This window comes from Pelodiscus sinensis, chromosome 6 (assembly GCF_049634645.1).
Source record: "Pelodiscus sinensis isolate JC-2024 chromosome 6, ASM4963464v1, whole genome shotgun sequence".
Taxonomy (NCBI): Eukaryota; Metazoa; Chordata; order Testudines; family Trionychidae; genus Pelodiscus; species Pelodiscus sinensis.
Window position 1 is genome coordinate 109,625,703 of NC_134716.1, and position 16,471 is coordinate 109,642,173.

At 39.9% G+C, this 16,471-nt stretch overlaps 1 protein-coding gene across 14 annotated transcripts in view; it reads right to left on the reverse strand.

Moving 5' to 3' along the window:
• Positions 1-16,471, reverse strand: part of ZNF532 (zinc finger protein 532) — a 97,266-nt gene that overhangs the window by 32,062 nt on the left and 48,733 nt on the right. For all 14 annotated transcript variants that reach the window (XM_075932610.1, XM_075932609.1, XM_075932605.1 and 11 more), the window contains 2 exons: positions 9,964-10,145; positions 5,286-5,462 (listed from right to left, as the gene is read on the reverse strand). In XM_075932610.1, coding sequence (XP_075788725.1) covers positions 5,286-5,462; positions 9,964-10,145 — 359 coding nt within the window. The remainder of the gene's footprint in view (positions 1-5,285; positions 5,463-9,963; positions 10,146-16,471) is intronic.

Genomic DNA, 16,471 nt, shown 5'->3' on the forward strand with positions numbered 1-16,471 from the left:
GACTGGGTTGCAATGATGCCTAGGAGCTTGGGGAGCAGGTGTGCCTAAACTTCATTGCCAACTTCCCTCAAGACTGTACCAGTGGGCAGGTCAACACCATGGGTGCTGGGAGAGGGGAGGAGAATGGCACCATGAAGTGCATCTAATTGTTTGCCACCTGAAATACTTCTGGTAGTGGTAGGGTTTCACCACAGGGGCCGGAAAACCCTCTGGCTGCGGGCTCAAATTCCCTTCACAGGTAGGAGTCAATGTACACCTTCGTGGTGACTTGGTGGAGTAGCCCTGGGGTTGCACATCTCTGGCCTTCAATGAAGACTGACCTTCAAGTGTCTTTTGTTTCTGAGGCTCCAGCAAATGTGATTAGTGCTTTTTCCGATGCTACTCTCCCTGACCTGTGGTTGTGTCGAGAGGAGTTCTTCTTTGGTGCCGAGGTGGAAGATGGCATTGGGGCACTCCACACTGATGAGGAGGTACTTGGTGCCAGGAGGACACAGAATCTCCTCCAATAAAAGCACCTCAAGCTGCTGTTCTCTGTCCCAGTGGTTCCCAACCTTTTTTATACTGCAAACCGACAAACCCATTCACAAACTTCTGGTGGACCAGTAACATCTTATTTGTATATATATTGTGCAACAAATGAATATACAAATATGTAAATAAAATAAAAACCCCAGTCTGTCAAAAACTCCAGCCCCCAGAGCTACCACGAACAGCTGCCTTCAGCTCCGCCAGCCCCCTGCCCATTAAGGTTTAGGAGCCCCTTACCACCAGACCCTTCCGTGCCAGACTCGTTTCCAGAGTCTCACTGCACCCAACCCCACAAGGGCCTCCCCCCAGTGCCAGCCGCCAGTCCCCAATATTAGCCCCATCCTCAGAGCCCCCCAGTGCCAGCCTTAGGCCCCCCACTACTCGCCCTGCCTCCAGAGCCCCCCAGTGCCAGCTCTCCACCCCAGAAACACCAGTGCCTTCCTGTGTCAGCATTCTGCCTCTTAGAGCCCCCCACCCCTTAAGACAACCCACAATTCAGCAGCCCAAGGGCCAGCACAGAGAGCTGGGAGAGGGAAAGGAGGCTTCTTAGAGTGACTCACATGGGGACTTCGGCAGAAAGTGGCAGGTCTCAGCATGTGGGGCGGTTGCACTGTGATTAACGCCTCTGTATTTGCACAGCTATGGCTCCCAGCAGCAACAGGTTGCACAGGAAAATTGCGCCACCAGTCACGGGTCGCTCCCACCAGTGGCTCCCAGGGCTCTGCTGCTGGCCAGGGCAGGGCATAGACAGGGCAGGTGGAGGATGGAGAGGCCCCTGTCATCCCTTCACAGTGCAGCCTGGCAGGACTGGGATCCACGCTCAATGTGTGCAGGGCTGGCGATGCGGCTCTGGCTTCCTCCTTGGAACTGGCAGTTTGTCCTGTGGCAGCTCCCGCACCACAAGAGCTTCAGGCCACCTGCGTGCTGTGCTCTGCCCCGCTGGCTGACGTGACCCTCTCGCCTCACTTCCCCCCTTGCCTGGCTGCAGCATGATTGGGCTGGCACTGCACGGCACCGCCCACTTGACCTCTACCCAAGCTGCTCTGTGGGAAGGATCTTGCTGGGCTCCACGCAGCCCTCACGCTGCATAGCGAATCACATCCAGGAGGCGACTCCGCCCCTGTCAGGCGCTGGTTGGCTGAGAGGCGAGGCAGGACATGCCCCTCCCAACAGCTGCAGTGGAAGGGGAAGCACTGGGTGGTGTTCCACAGCCCTTGCCCCCAGAACAGCTGTGGCCCAGCAGTCTGTGGATTGGTGGTTGGGAACTGCTGCTCCATCCTTTCATATTCTGGGATGGAATTTGTTACAGATGTGGCAATGATCTCTCCGGTGGTCCTACCCAAGCACATCATGCAGGAGTCAGGGTCACTTTTTGGCATGCACTTAGAGCAAACCTGACAATTTTTAAGTTCTCGAGAATGTGGCATGCCATGACTCTGGATATTCTAAGGAATGAAGTGGGGGCGCCTCCCACAAACAATAACTACAACTACAGCTATCTGCAGGAATGCTAACTAGAACTGCTAAGAAAAAACGATGTCAAAAACTAGAGATACTAAGAAAAGACACCTGCACAAGCAAGAACTACAGGATGTTCCTCCCTACTCTCACTGGTGGTAAGAAGGAACTGAAGAAGGGGCAGGTCGGCAGGGCATTATATTAGGTGCCATGGAGACACCCGCACTGACCCTACGGGAAAATATTGCTGCTATGCGAATACCTTCCAGCCATCATGCATATGTGCATACACATACCTAACTGGAATACACATGAATAAGCACTCAAAGAAGAACCAGCTGCTCTAAGAAGCAGTCATTTAAGTCAAACTTTTTCTCTCCATCTTGTCCTGAGGTGATGTGTATCCAGTGAATATAAAATCCTCCATTATTATTGATTTTTTAAAAAATGTTATAGCCTCTCTAATCTCCTTTAGCATTTTACAGACACTATTACCATTCTGGTCAGGTAGTTGGTAATATATCATAGAATCACAGAACACTAGAACTGGAAGGGACCTTGAGAGATCATCAAGTCCAGTCCCCTGCCCCCACGACAAGACCAAGCACTGTCTAGATCATCCCTGATAGATGTCTAAGTATGTATATCTATGTAGTACTATATCCTTAGTGCTATATTTGTATTGTTAGAGCATGGAATTACTATCTATAGAGATTTTATGGAACAGTTTGGTTCATTTAAGACTTTTAACTTCATTTGATTCTACATTTTCTTTCATGTATGGTGCCAGCCCCCCACCAGCACATGTTCTGTCCTTCCGATGTATTTTATACCCTGGTACTACTGCATCCCATTAATGATCTTCATTCCACCAAGTTTCTGTGATGCCTATTACATCAATATCCTTATTCAATAAGAGGCACTATAGTTCACCAATCTTATTATTTAGACATCACATTTGCATATAAGCACTTTAAAAACTTGTCAATATTTAGCTGTCTGCCATTACATGACGTAACTGAATGGGATTCTTTTTCATTTAACATCTCCTGGAGAAAAAAACAACACATTTTATATAAAATGGCCTTCAGAGTTAGAAGAACTCTAGGCCCCAGACAGTTGTTCCCCGAGGGTGCATCTACACAGCAGGACTTAACTCGAAATAAGCTATGCAAATTGAGCTATGTCAATTGTGTAGCTTATTTCTAAATTGAGAGCATTTACACAGCACTGATTCTGAAACAGAGCACTCTTCCTCTGACTTCCCTTACTCCTCGTACAAAAAGGGACAGTATTTTGGCACTGACACTTTGAAGTACCCCTTATCCCCCCAACTTGCTACCTCTATCTGGGGAGGGAGGGTGGAAAGACTAATTGACTATCCTATCGACTATCAAATAAGCATTTACTTATTGGATAGTCATCTAATCCTTCACATCCCTAGTTTGAAATGCACATAGTTATATAGAGGAGTTTGAGAGAGAAGAACAGAGGCACTAGTTGTCAAAAATTAATGCTATTTGTCTGATACCTCTGAATGTTCGCTGACATGGGTGACAGTTGAGAAAATGTGAACCTAATTATAATCAGACACATATTATGCTACTTTCTGATTTCTTTAAGCCACTAAGGGTATGTCTACACTGCCACCCTAGTTCGAACTAAGGTGGCTAATGTAGATATTCGAACTTGCAAATGAAGCCCGGGATTTAAATATCCCGGGCTTCATTTCTATGTTCCCGGGCGGGCGCCATTTTTAAATGCCCGTAGTTCGAACTACCTGCCCATGGCTACACACGGCATGGACTAGGTAGTTCGAATTAAAGCTCCTAATTCGAACTACTGTTATTCCTCCTGCAAGTGTAGACATACCCTAATTTCTTTAGCCACTCTCATCATTGACATAGCAGGAGGGAAAGGAAGGGGGAAAATCTTAGTCTCTAGTGACCTCTCCAGGCAAAAACTACATTTCTTAACTCAGTTTCTCCCCCTCTAGCAGGGATATACCTTTCTTGGACTTGGGGGGCCAAGGGGCTGTTCCCTGGGCACGGTTCTCTCTGTCCCTCCCCTCTGAACTCGCAATGTTCCTTCCTAGTATCTAACAGCATCTCTACAATTCCTGCTCTCCAGCAGCATGTCTTCCTCCCCCCACTCCTGGATCACCCATAAACTGACTAAAAGGGAAACTTTTAACCATTCCAGGTGGTTCTTGATTGGCTACATGTGCCCCAATCAAACCTTACTGTCTCAACTGGTTCTAGCAGGTTCTAGATTGCCTTCAGGTGTCTTAAAATTAACCTGTGTCCACTGGTTAATGCAAGTTCTTGCTGATTGATTCAGAATCAAATCATCCACGGAAGATAATGTCAATTTATTAATCTTATTGCACTGTAAAAAGTTATGAAAATACATTTATTATATCAAAGCATAAAACTGTAATTAGTAAAATAATTCATGAGCAATAGTATGTTGTAAAAGAAATATCAGTGATCATCATGGTTTCCCAGGTTGTAGGTTTAGGCCTTTCAATAGAATATTAAATGGAAACAGTACTCTGCTTGAATTATAGATGTCTCAACACATTTAAAAAAAACAAATACATTAATAGTTTCAACTGTCACTACTAGTTCTCTAGTTCATGATAAAAAATGCAGCTAATTTAAAATCAATTAGCTTAACAATGAAAAAACCACTGATCAAGACTGAATACAGGTAGCTCATTGGCTGTAGCTGTATCAAGTTTTCTGTGCTAATATGATAAAAAATAATCTTATTGTTATATTCATGGAATTCTTATCTTTGCTAAATAAATGGCCACAGGTTGAATCTCTCCAATCTGGCACTCTCTGGTCTGGCAACATCCATGGTCCAGCATGATTTTAGTTAGCCAGATGTCCACTTATCATGGGTGTGGCCAAGGTTCCTGAAGTCCACCAAATTTATTTACTGCCACCAGTCCTGGCTCTCAGTGTTCTGTGCTGTTATTTAGCTCTAATTTACCCCAAATGTCCTCTTAAAGTCCAGTACACAGTGGAAGTGTTGGTAATGACAATATTGACCTTCCATGGTCCGGCAAATTCTCTGGTTCGGCACAGGTCAGGTCCTGAGTGTGCCGGACTAGAAAGGTTCAACCTGTAGTTAAGAATTCATGAAAATGTGACATGTACTCCACATAGTATCAACAGTATTGCATAACTAGCAAGTTATCATATGTGACACTTAACATTCTCTGTTTTTATAATTTCATTGGTTATTAAACTATAGCATTAGAGTAAGAGCAAAAGATTAGTATTACTTACTTTGGTTCTCCTATCTTGATTCCAGGGTGTTGTGTATAGGCATGGGAATGTGTGCTGGGTGCAGATTTAAATGCCATGGGACAGATAGGACACTTGTAGAAGACTTCACAATGAGAACCCTGAATATGAGACTTGAGTGCAGCCACATCAGAGTACACAACATTGCAATGTACACAGCTGTAAGAGGGGGAAAAAAGAGTCAAACTAACAAACACAAAAGCGTATTAACGTAAGTGGAATCAAAACTGGGTTTTAGGCAGGTCAAGGAGTGAGGGTTATGTATTCTATCTGATAAAATTATATGATTTTTGATTAACAAAGTACAAATCAGAGAGACAATGTGGGTGAGGTAATAGCTTTTACTGGGCAAATTTCTGTTGGCAAGAAAGACAACAGTTTCAATAAAAGAAATTTCCTCACCCATCTTGTCTAATATCCTGGGACCAACATGGCTACAATTATACTGGAAAGTACAAATCACACAGAACACATCCAACAGAAATAAAAGAGTTATAGACCTAAAAAAGAAAAAATAATTAATTTGCAAGCTCTAAAGCCAAAGGACAAGATTTGATAATTGCATTATGCCAACAATAGACTAAATGGCCAATGAAATCTATTCCATCTTTTGATTATAAATAAGAACTTTTTAGACCCTACAGGTCCTACTAAATACATTTTTATTAGTAGTAGAAAATTGCATGAAAAACCATACTGCAATCTAGAAGCTACCAAAAAGGAAATACAACAAGAACATCAACTTGACTATATTTATTTAGGTTTAATTTTAGTGAAAATGTTTTCTTAATTAAGCGATTTTTTTCTTTATGTAGTCAAATCACTATCTGGCAAGAGAAGAGTAAATAAATTCAGGGTGACTAAGTGGGAGCTTTACAATATGTTCTAAAAATCAGGTAGACATTATGAAAACATTTTCCTAAAATATATACCTTTGAAATGCCTTTCCACAATTCACTGTACAGTAAAGCAAGTAACATAAATTGAGTTAATATAAGAACACATGAATTTCTATACTGGATCAAGTATGTGGACTATATAGTCCAGTATCCTCTCTCCAGTACTAGGTACCTCAGAGAAATTCCAAAAATGCCTTGTAGTGGACAATTATAGAATAACTTGCTTTTAGGGAAAGTTTCTTACTATCCCCATTCTTTTGGAAGTTCACTTGAAGGTTTATATCCCTTCCACACTTTATTTCTATCTAATATTATTGATATTCTAGTTAGCTATATGAATGTCTAATCCTTTTGACATCCGCTATTCTGCTGACCTCAATTGTGGCAATGCGTTCCACAGGCCAATTATGCATTGTATTTGAAAACATATTTTATTGATCTTAAATTCACTTCCAATTTCATTAACTGTCCCCTTATTTTTATATTGAGAGAAAGATAAATTCACTCAATTTACCTTCACTATGCCATTTATTACTTTGTATCTATCATGTCTCTATCTGTTCATATCTTCTCTAAACTAAACAGTTCCTACCTTTTAAATCTCTCTTCTTATGGAAGATTTTCATTGCCTCTAATTATTTTCGTTACCCATCTCTGAACTCCTTCTATGTCTGTTATATCCTTTTAGAGATACGGTGATCTTATGGAAGAGAGATAGCATGATGATATAGGAAACAATATGCCGTTTTTCAGATATGGCAAGCCAAAAGAACTAGGAAACTTTTCAAAAAGTGAAAACACAATTTTTGAGCACTCATATCTCACAAACACATTGTCTCTGAGATACCCCAAACTTTCTAAAAAGCCTCTACTTCAGCTTAACAGAATGTATGTGAAATTTCAGGTGATCTGGCTTAAATCTGTTAAAGATGGGAGAAGCTCAAATGAAACATCTAAATGAAAACTACTGTTCATCTTAACTACAGACACACTTTTCTCTACAATACTAAGTTTTAAGTATCATCACTTTTTTTACAGTTAACTTCATATTAGTTCTACTTCAAATGGGCTAGTGGTATCACATTCAAGAGGAATTTTTTTTCTTGCCATGAGGATTTTTTCCCTTGTAAATAAAATAATCCACAAACATAAGCACTCACTGTTGACTACAGTCTACATGTCTCCCTAAATACAGAAGTAGCTCTGCTGAAGATCAGGGTCCTCTCTCGTGGACTCACTGTTGCAGCATCTTTTTCTCCCTCAGCTTGAGAGGTTCCAGCTTGAGTCAGGTGAGCTGAATTTCCTCAGTTTAATTAGCTCATTCAAATAAGTTTAAATCACTGGCATCAAACAGCTTACTTAAATTATTAGATACTGTTATCCACCAGGAGGAAATGCATCCTTCTCCAAGAGAAAGTTTGGTGTTGATGAGGAGATTCTGATGATTCTAAGGAGCAAGAAGATGGATTTTGAATTGTCTGAGATAGTTTTGTTTTAGGCTCATCAAATGAGGAAGAGAAAAGAAACTTTGATACAGACTGTGCTGAGGGCAAGGATCAGATAGTTTTGCATAGGGTTTTAAAGAGAAATCCTGGATAAGTTAACACCATTGACCTGATTCATTGTGGAAAATAGGTGTTTGTTTGGTTTTTTTGGGTTTTTTTTAACTGTGAGGGGAGTCTTCTCACTGCTACGACATAGATAGGTATAATGTTAACTGATGAAACAGTTAGCATTAGTTTTACCAGTTAAGACACTTCAACTGTTAACCTGCAGGCCAGCTGTCCCACTGACCCCAACAGCACCCTGTCAGTCATCCCACTGACCCCAGCCCCAACAGCGCCTGCCCACTAACCTCAGCAGCTCCACTGGACAGACGGTCAAAGCAGCACCTGCCACACTGGCCAACCAACCAACATCAAACCCAGCCCCAGTTGCACTGCCTGGAGCAGCTTCAGCCCCAGCCCTAACTATGCCAGCCTGAACAGACCCAGCCACTTCAATCATCTGGCCAAAGCAGCCCCAGCCACGCTGACCAACCAACCCCAAATCCAACCCTGACCTCACCCAAGGCCTGGGCCAGCTGAAGTAGACCAGCCCCTCTCCCTTTAATTGGTTAACTGTTTAAACAGTATACTTTTAATTGTTTAAACTGTTAACTTTTTAAATGGTCTCTACGCCCTTACTATGGCTATATGAATAGAGGCCAGGTGTCTTTGAAAAAATCCCAGTTGCCTCTGAGTCCCACAGGTGACTGAGTTTATGTCTACACTACAAAGATAAATTGGAAAAAAATGCAATTTGCAATTGTCTTTTTCCAATTTACATCCGAAAGAGGCTTTTCCAAAATTTGGACCATCTATATGGGGCCAAGTTTTAGAAAAAAACCCTCTTTCAGAACATCCCTTCTTCCTCATAAAACGAGACTTACAGGGATGCTAAAAAAAAAGTGTCCGCTTTTCCGACTTTTTTGGGGGAAAAGCGGATGCGTTCCTTGGACGTGGAAGAACTTTTCTGGGATACCTCTGGTATCCCGGAAAAGCTCTGCAGTCTAGACATAGCCTGAGGTACAGGAAGGAAATGGGGATGGAAAACACATCAGAAATCTCCCCTTTCTTCCAAACAAACCTAATTACTCAGAAAGGAAAGAAAGAGAGAGAGAGTAATCCAGAGAGACTTTGGGGCAATGAATATTGGCCTGACCAACCCCGGTCACCAAAAACAGAAAGATTCTACCACAACATCTGCTTAGATACAGTAAAAAGACTTCTTCCTCCACTGAGCATGACCTTAGCAGAAAACATCTTACCCATTCTGATAACTGAATCATGTTTCCTTGAGGGGAAGATGCACTGTCAGCAGGTGGGACTCTAAATCACACCACTCTTATCTTTAGGAAGCCAATTAAGACAGATTGCAAGACTATACTGAAGTGCTATGCAAAAGCCTGCTGTAGGAGTTGGGGAAAGGGAAGCTATTCTGAGTTGTTGTCTTGGTACTGCTCTGAGTTTTGTTGGAATTATAGCAGCAGAGTTTCAAGGCCGCTTAGCGCCTTGATAATCCTCCAATTCTTGTTACTCTACTGACAGTTGCTTCCCAGCACAACATTTAAGGAAATATAGGAATTAAAAACTTTCAACAAAGAGCCAAAATATCAGACTGTTGCACTCTGGGACGGACAATGTGAATTGGTATTAAAAAAGTTTAGTTTGATGGTAAATCCAGCAGTGGGAACCTGGACTTCCCCAAATGGGGAGGAAGAATGAGAAAAAAAGAGAGAGAAAGTCTTCAACAGAGTTGCCTTCTGTATCTGACAGACTGGCAGAATACATCCATCGATGTTTTAAAGATACTCTAGCACTAATTAAAAAATTATTATGATTATTCAACTCAGACGATCTAAAAGTCAGCTTATGTCTTTTTTTTAAAGAAAATAAATTAGTAAAATGTCTGAATGTATTAGCTTAGAAACTGTATGCCTTAAATGTGACATTTCATGGCTGGATGAAATTAGCAGTATTGAGTATCATACATAATCATAGGCCCAAATGTATGGCTGGCATCTAGAAACAATTTTTATCCCAAAATGTGTAGTACAAATAGTACTGTAGCCATAAGAACTTTAAAACAATAAAGCAGCATTTTGTAAGCAACTGTCACAATAAAGGGAAACTATTTCAGTATAAGTTTGAAAAACACAGAAAAAAATTGCATATATATAACAGACATCATATTTAAATTACATGTATAATCATACTGACCGAAAACCAACTCTTCGTGTGTAGTGCAGGCAGTTCTTAGTGACGTGGGTCTGGAAGTGGACTGATCTGCAGATTGCTCCACATTCAGGACACGTATATGGGGATTTATGCTGATGAATTCTCTGGTGTGATGCAAAACTGCACTGATTAGGAAGCAGCATCTGGCAGATATTGCAAGTCTTCTAAATGATAAACCAAAATAGATAAAACAAATAGTTTGGTTTAACTATCTGACAAGCTTTATAATACATTAAAAAAAACATTTACATTTGTTATGGTTGGGATATAAACCAACAAGAGCCAACACATTCAAATGTTGGCTCTAGTTCTGGATCCCTTTGTTTAGAGGCCTTTACATTGGACATTCTGGGACTGATATGAAGGCCACTTTACACACAACTCTGGCACTGTGAAGGAGCCTAAAGGTCCATGTCAAATATATTTGTAGTCTTTAATTCAGAATACCACAGGAAAATATACCCCACCAGTAAACAACTTGGATTGTTGTCTTTACTTTTACATCTCCTTGCTTTCTTTGTTTTTGTTTTTTTTAAATTGTAACATCCAGAGGACCACTTAATTGTGTGTGGAGGCAAAGTTGAGGTTAATTAACTTTCTTTTTTTTAAAGATGAATTAAAACATATTTACGCACAAAATCAGAATATTGTGTAGATATTGCATACATTAATATGAATATGAATATGAATAAGAATGAAATTTATGTAAAATATTTCTAAAGCTTTTCTTTGAAAAGGAGGTTCTATAAGTGCAATAGTCACTTTCTCAATCTCAAACATTTTGGTTTTCAAAATACAAAAAAAAAAAATATTTTAGTACATGCTGATCACATGTCAAGTCAGAATCACTAATACTTTTTGGCTTCTCTGTGCCATTCCAGTGACGAAATGTAAATGATATAAATCAGATGTAAACACACGTTTAAAACGGGTTTATAGCTCCTTCGCATCATTGGAGAGGCACAAAGAACAAGAATGGTACCTGTGAACCAAGCCCATACATTACATAAATGCAAAATAGCATCTCTAAATTACTAGGCTACAAACCTGAACAGACTTACACACAGGCTACGTCTAGACTGGCATGATTTTCTAGAAATGCTTTTAACTGAAAAGCTTTCCGTTAAAAGCATTTTCAGAACAGAGCGTCTAGATTGGCACGGACGCTTTTACGCAAAAGCACTTCTTGTGGAAAAGCGTCCGTGCCAATCTAGATGCGCCTTTCCGCAAAAAAGCCCCGATCGCCATTTTCACGATCAAGGCTTTTTTGCGGAAAACTAATCTCAGCTGTCTGTACTGGCCCTTTTGTGCAAAAGTTTTGCGCAAAAGGACTTTTGCCCGAACGGGAGCAGCACAATATTTCCGCAAGAACACTGACAATCTTACATGAGATCGTCAGTGCTTTTGTGGAAATTCAAGCGGCCAGTGTAGACAGCTGATTTTCCGGAAAAACTGGCCAGTCTAGACACAGCCACACTGTATGTCTTTAATTACACGAGCAGTTCCAATGACTTCATCTGAACTGTTAACATGTTTACAATAGTTTCTGTCTATTAAGACTCCACAGAACAGAATTTCTAATGCCTCTTTTAAATACCTGGTTGGTTGTTTTTTTAAATAATAAGCTGGTTATAATAGACAGATAGATTGATCAATGCAAGGCTGAAGCTACAAGCCCCAAGCTAAATCCTGAAATTAAACTAGCACATCTATTAGTCCTTCATTATAAATCAAGCTATGATAACATAAATAATGGATAGCTCATGACCAGGGCTTCTGATACTTTTTGGCATTTCTATTTTTCTTCACTAAAAATAATTAATTAGAGTATGTAGGTCACTGTCAACAAGAAATGCAAGTGTTAAAATGTTCAATTTCTGTTCTAATGGATTTTAGACTCCATTTTTCAAAAGTGCCCCATGACTTTCAATGGGACTTATGTTCTTGAGTGACTACAGGCACTTATGAAAATAAAATTGATTCTCCTTTGTGATGTAGGTGATTTTGAAAATAGCGCTGTTGAAAACTTAACCTTTAGAGTAGGGATGTGGATGTTTTGCTAAAAAGCAAAATAAAAACTCCTCTGTCAATTTGTATTACAGATTTCCTGAAAATACCAATTAAACAAAATTCTAATTATAAAATACAGGTTGTACCTCCCTTCACCAGGACTCTCTGATCCAGGAACAAACCACAGAGCCCAAGTATAGGGAAGCCTGGCCACAGGACAGGAGCGTGGCAGGGCAGGGCCTATGACTCAGCCAGGAGCTGGTGTGTGGCGAGGGAGTGTGGGTGGCGTAGGGGGAAGTTCTGGTCCCAGCGACCGAGCAGTAGTAGGGGGCCAGTAGAGGCCGTGGAACTTAGGGTTGCCAGATAGTTTCAACAAAAATATCAGACACGCTTGACATAACATCACAATCTACATCACATCTTATTTAGAAAATACTGGACATTTATATTCTCAATTTGTTTCCTGAACAGAGAGCTCAAATATTGGACAGTCTGGTTCAAAACTGGACACCCGGCAACCCTAGTGGAACTCCATCCTTGGCTGTGGCCAGGGAGATCTGGCCCCAGCAGCAGAACTCCAACCCCAGCAACAGCCAGAGAGCTCTGGCCCAGTGGCAGCTAGTGAACTCCAGCCCAGGCAGCCACAGCTGGCCAGGCAGCAGCGGGGCCGGGCTGGAGCCCTAGCTGGAGGGCAGTGGTTCACCATGGGCAAGGGGAGGGACCTCTCCTGGTCCGGTAAATCCCCTCATTCGGAACTGAGGGTGTTGGACCAGGGAGGTACAACCTGTAATATAATAGAGAGTGTTTATTCTTGCTGTAAGAGTCTGTCCCCCTGAAATGGTGTGTACAATATGAAAATCCCTCTAATTCTGGATCATTTTCCATTAAATTATTTTGTGTTTAATAGTAAAGTGCAAAGCCGATTCTTTACAGTATGTTGCAATTATAGTTGTGACAGTAAAATCAAAGCTGTAACTGTAAACACAATAGTAGGAATGTTATAAGTAGTTTTCGTATGATGCAGACTTATCATTATGGTGAAATCCTGGCTTCATTAAATCTAATGGGAATTTTGCCTTTTGACTTCAGTGAGTCCAGAATTTGACCTGCAAAGGAACGCTTTTTTAAAGACACTATTTGTACTACTCTCTAATTTTAGAAACCTGTTAAGAGACAAAGTAAATTCAATTTTATTACTGTTATAATGCAAGATCTCAGCCTAAATGCTTTTGAGGAGTCATGCAAATCCAGAGAAAATTCTATAACATTTTATTTTAAAGAAGTATATTAACATGAAATATCTTGAACTTATCTACACTGAATCAGGGAGTTTATTTTTATGAAGCTCACTCTTTAAAATGCCCTCATTTTACACACACACTTCAACAAGCCAAATATTTGTTCTTAGTTGTCCCAACAAATAACTCTGGAAACACTGAATTATGACTTTAATTACTAATATAAGTAATGTAGGGTTTTAATTTTCTGTTCATCACAGACTTAAGGGCAAAAGCCTTACTAATTATAACTCTTAAAAATGTTCTTGCCAAATTTACTGTACTTCAGTACCACTGCCACAATTTATTTTTGCCATCTACGTATTAACAAGCAGTAACATAACAGTGAAGAATCTAGAGTATTCTTTGATTTCATAAAATGGCAAAACAAAACTTCTTATTCCAATAACAGAAATACATGGATTCTTCATATGCCTTCCAAAGTATCTATAGTTGCAGCAATATAAAAGAAAACTTTTTGTGGATGTTATGCCACAAAAAAGCCATTCACCATTACCAATCCCACTAAGCATTCCTCTGTTTCAGAAGTGACAGCAAGCAGTTTGCAGAATTAGTCTAACACTAATACTTCAGAATGTCACAAAACACCAGCAACACTAGTTGTCAAAGTAGGCAATTCACTACTTTAACAAGTGTAGAAAATATGTGTAATTGTAGCTGCTTACAAGAAGACACTACCAGTGAATTCTACAAGCCAACACTTCTGCTTAACACTTATAGGGCTTTAAAGTACGCCTGAACTTCCATGTCTATCTTTCCAACCAACATAAGAATAAAACATGATTTTTTTCTCAGTGTGACAAGAATTACATGTGTCCACTTAGGATCTAGAAATAAGGAACAAGAGATTTGGTCTGAGGGAAAATGGTGGTGAGGAGAAATAAAAACCCACAAAAGCAGTTAAGTCATAAGAGATATTGGCTACACAGCTTTCATCAGAGGTATGCAGTTACATCTCTTAGCCTAATATACCCAGATATTTTATTACTTCAAGTTCACTATATTTTCTACAAATTTCAATGTCACAATCCTGCACTTACACAAGTAGCCCATTGAGTTTAATGGGACTAGTTCCACGAGTAAAATTAAGGCTTGTCTACACATTGTGGCAAATAATTCTAACCAATTATAATTTGTTAAGCACTCTAACTGCTCCATGTAGGACCTTGGGGCATGCTCTAAAAGGCACCTTCATTAAGTCCTATAATGTTGTGTAGACAAGCTCCGGTTCACATATTTATCTACAGTATTAGACAGTTTATTTCTGCTATGCTTTAAGTGGCTCTTTCACAAAATAACAAGGAAAAGATCTTACAACATATGCAGAAGAACAGACAATTCAGTTAGGCCCATGGGCGGTTGTTTGTTTCTGGGTGTTTTTATGGATCGTTTTTAAAGGAAACCTTCTAACTCTTTCCGGGAAATATTTTTAAACATTGTTATCTACACTTAACCAAAACACACCACATGGTGCTAATTGCATTGCAAGAGTAGTTAAAAGGACAGTGTGATATTTGGGTTTATAAATCAAGTGTTACTTTGCTTTCTATTTGTTTACAAAACCCACGTAATTCCATGTGTGCTTCCCTGCTCTACTGAAATCAATCCACTTTTAACAAATCAGTGCTAGATCCCACATTCTTGAGTAACTTTACAATATCAAGCCAGTGCAAAGTACAAGAAAAACAAAAGTCAACTAAGAAATACTATTTCTCTTTCAAGTTTCTAAAGGGATATTATAACGAGAGAAAAAATTAAAAATTATTAATAAATACCTAGACCATGTCCTCCTTCAACAAACAATATTCCCACAATAATGTTTACAGTGATTGATTACAGGGCACAAACACATATCTTGTCAGGAAAACATGTTATACTGTTACTAAAGTGGTAATGTCCACTGCTTTCATGTTGGGCATTTTATCTCGGTTGTAATACTACTGAATGTAATAATGCACACATAAAAAAAAGTGGGCTGAGAAACAAACCATGTCTGACAAAGGGAAAAAAACACAATAAATAGGAAAAAAATAGTTTTCTAAAGAGGATTTTGCGAAGAACACAGATTTATAACATTTAAAATCTATTGATTATCAATGTTCCTAAAAAATTAAAATTAAAAACTTTCTGCCATTGCAAGAGCTTACTGAAATAAAGGAGGCTAATGTAGCTAAAATGCTTGTATATTTTTCTTTTAAAGAGTATAACATGGCCAAACATTAAGGCCTTGTCAACACAAACTTTTAAAGAGGTTTTGTTATCATTTAGGCACAGCCATGTTGTTCACGTTATAATCAATACATTCAGGTTTGTGCCCCTTGGCAGTTTTTCAGCTCTCACATTTGTATGTCTGCACCTATCATTCTGTCTAATCATGTTTACATTAATGCAGTTTGGGGAAATTGGGAGGAAACAGCACAAATATACTTTGGCTTTTCCGTCCAACCTGGCAAAAAACAACCAACAAAAATGCCAGATGGACCGGCATTTTTCTCATGTGTTTCTGCTCAACTCTTTTCATTTTATCCTTACCTCATCCTCCTAGCCTACCTGCATGCTACATGTACTGTCTAACATATAGTTTCTAAGCTCTCTGGGGATCCTGTTACCTCTTTTTACCGTATCAAGCCCAATGGGGCCTTAATTGGGGTTCCTACACACTACTATAATATCAATAATAATAATGGATTAGGTACAAAAAAAGCCAACTGTATAGCAGGTTAGACCTCTGACAGGATTAGCTGACCAATTATGTGAATTTTAACTAAGTTGTACATGGGCACAAATATATTTAGAGTCAACCAGCAAATAACTGATTAAACACTTGGTTAAAAATTATAGTGGGACCTAACAGAGAAAATTCACCATTCCATCTTCTTCACCCAAAATCTTGAGTAATCAGAATTTATGTAGGGATCTATCTCTACAGCATTCAACGGATAGGAATTCACACTCAGCAACCCACATTAAGACCATGAGATTTCACTGGCGGCCTGTTGTAACTATTATCCCAGTTAATAGCTGGAATGGCCTCTACTACTGTGTCACATAGTTCACACAATCCTGGATTCAGTGTTTCCACGCTCATCTACCTATATATGCAAGACTACTTGAGGTCATGTGTACAAAGTGTTACTTCCCAGATAGCCCAGCCTCACAATAAGTCATAAGTAATATGGAAG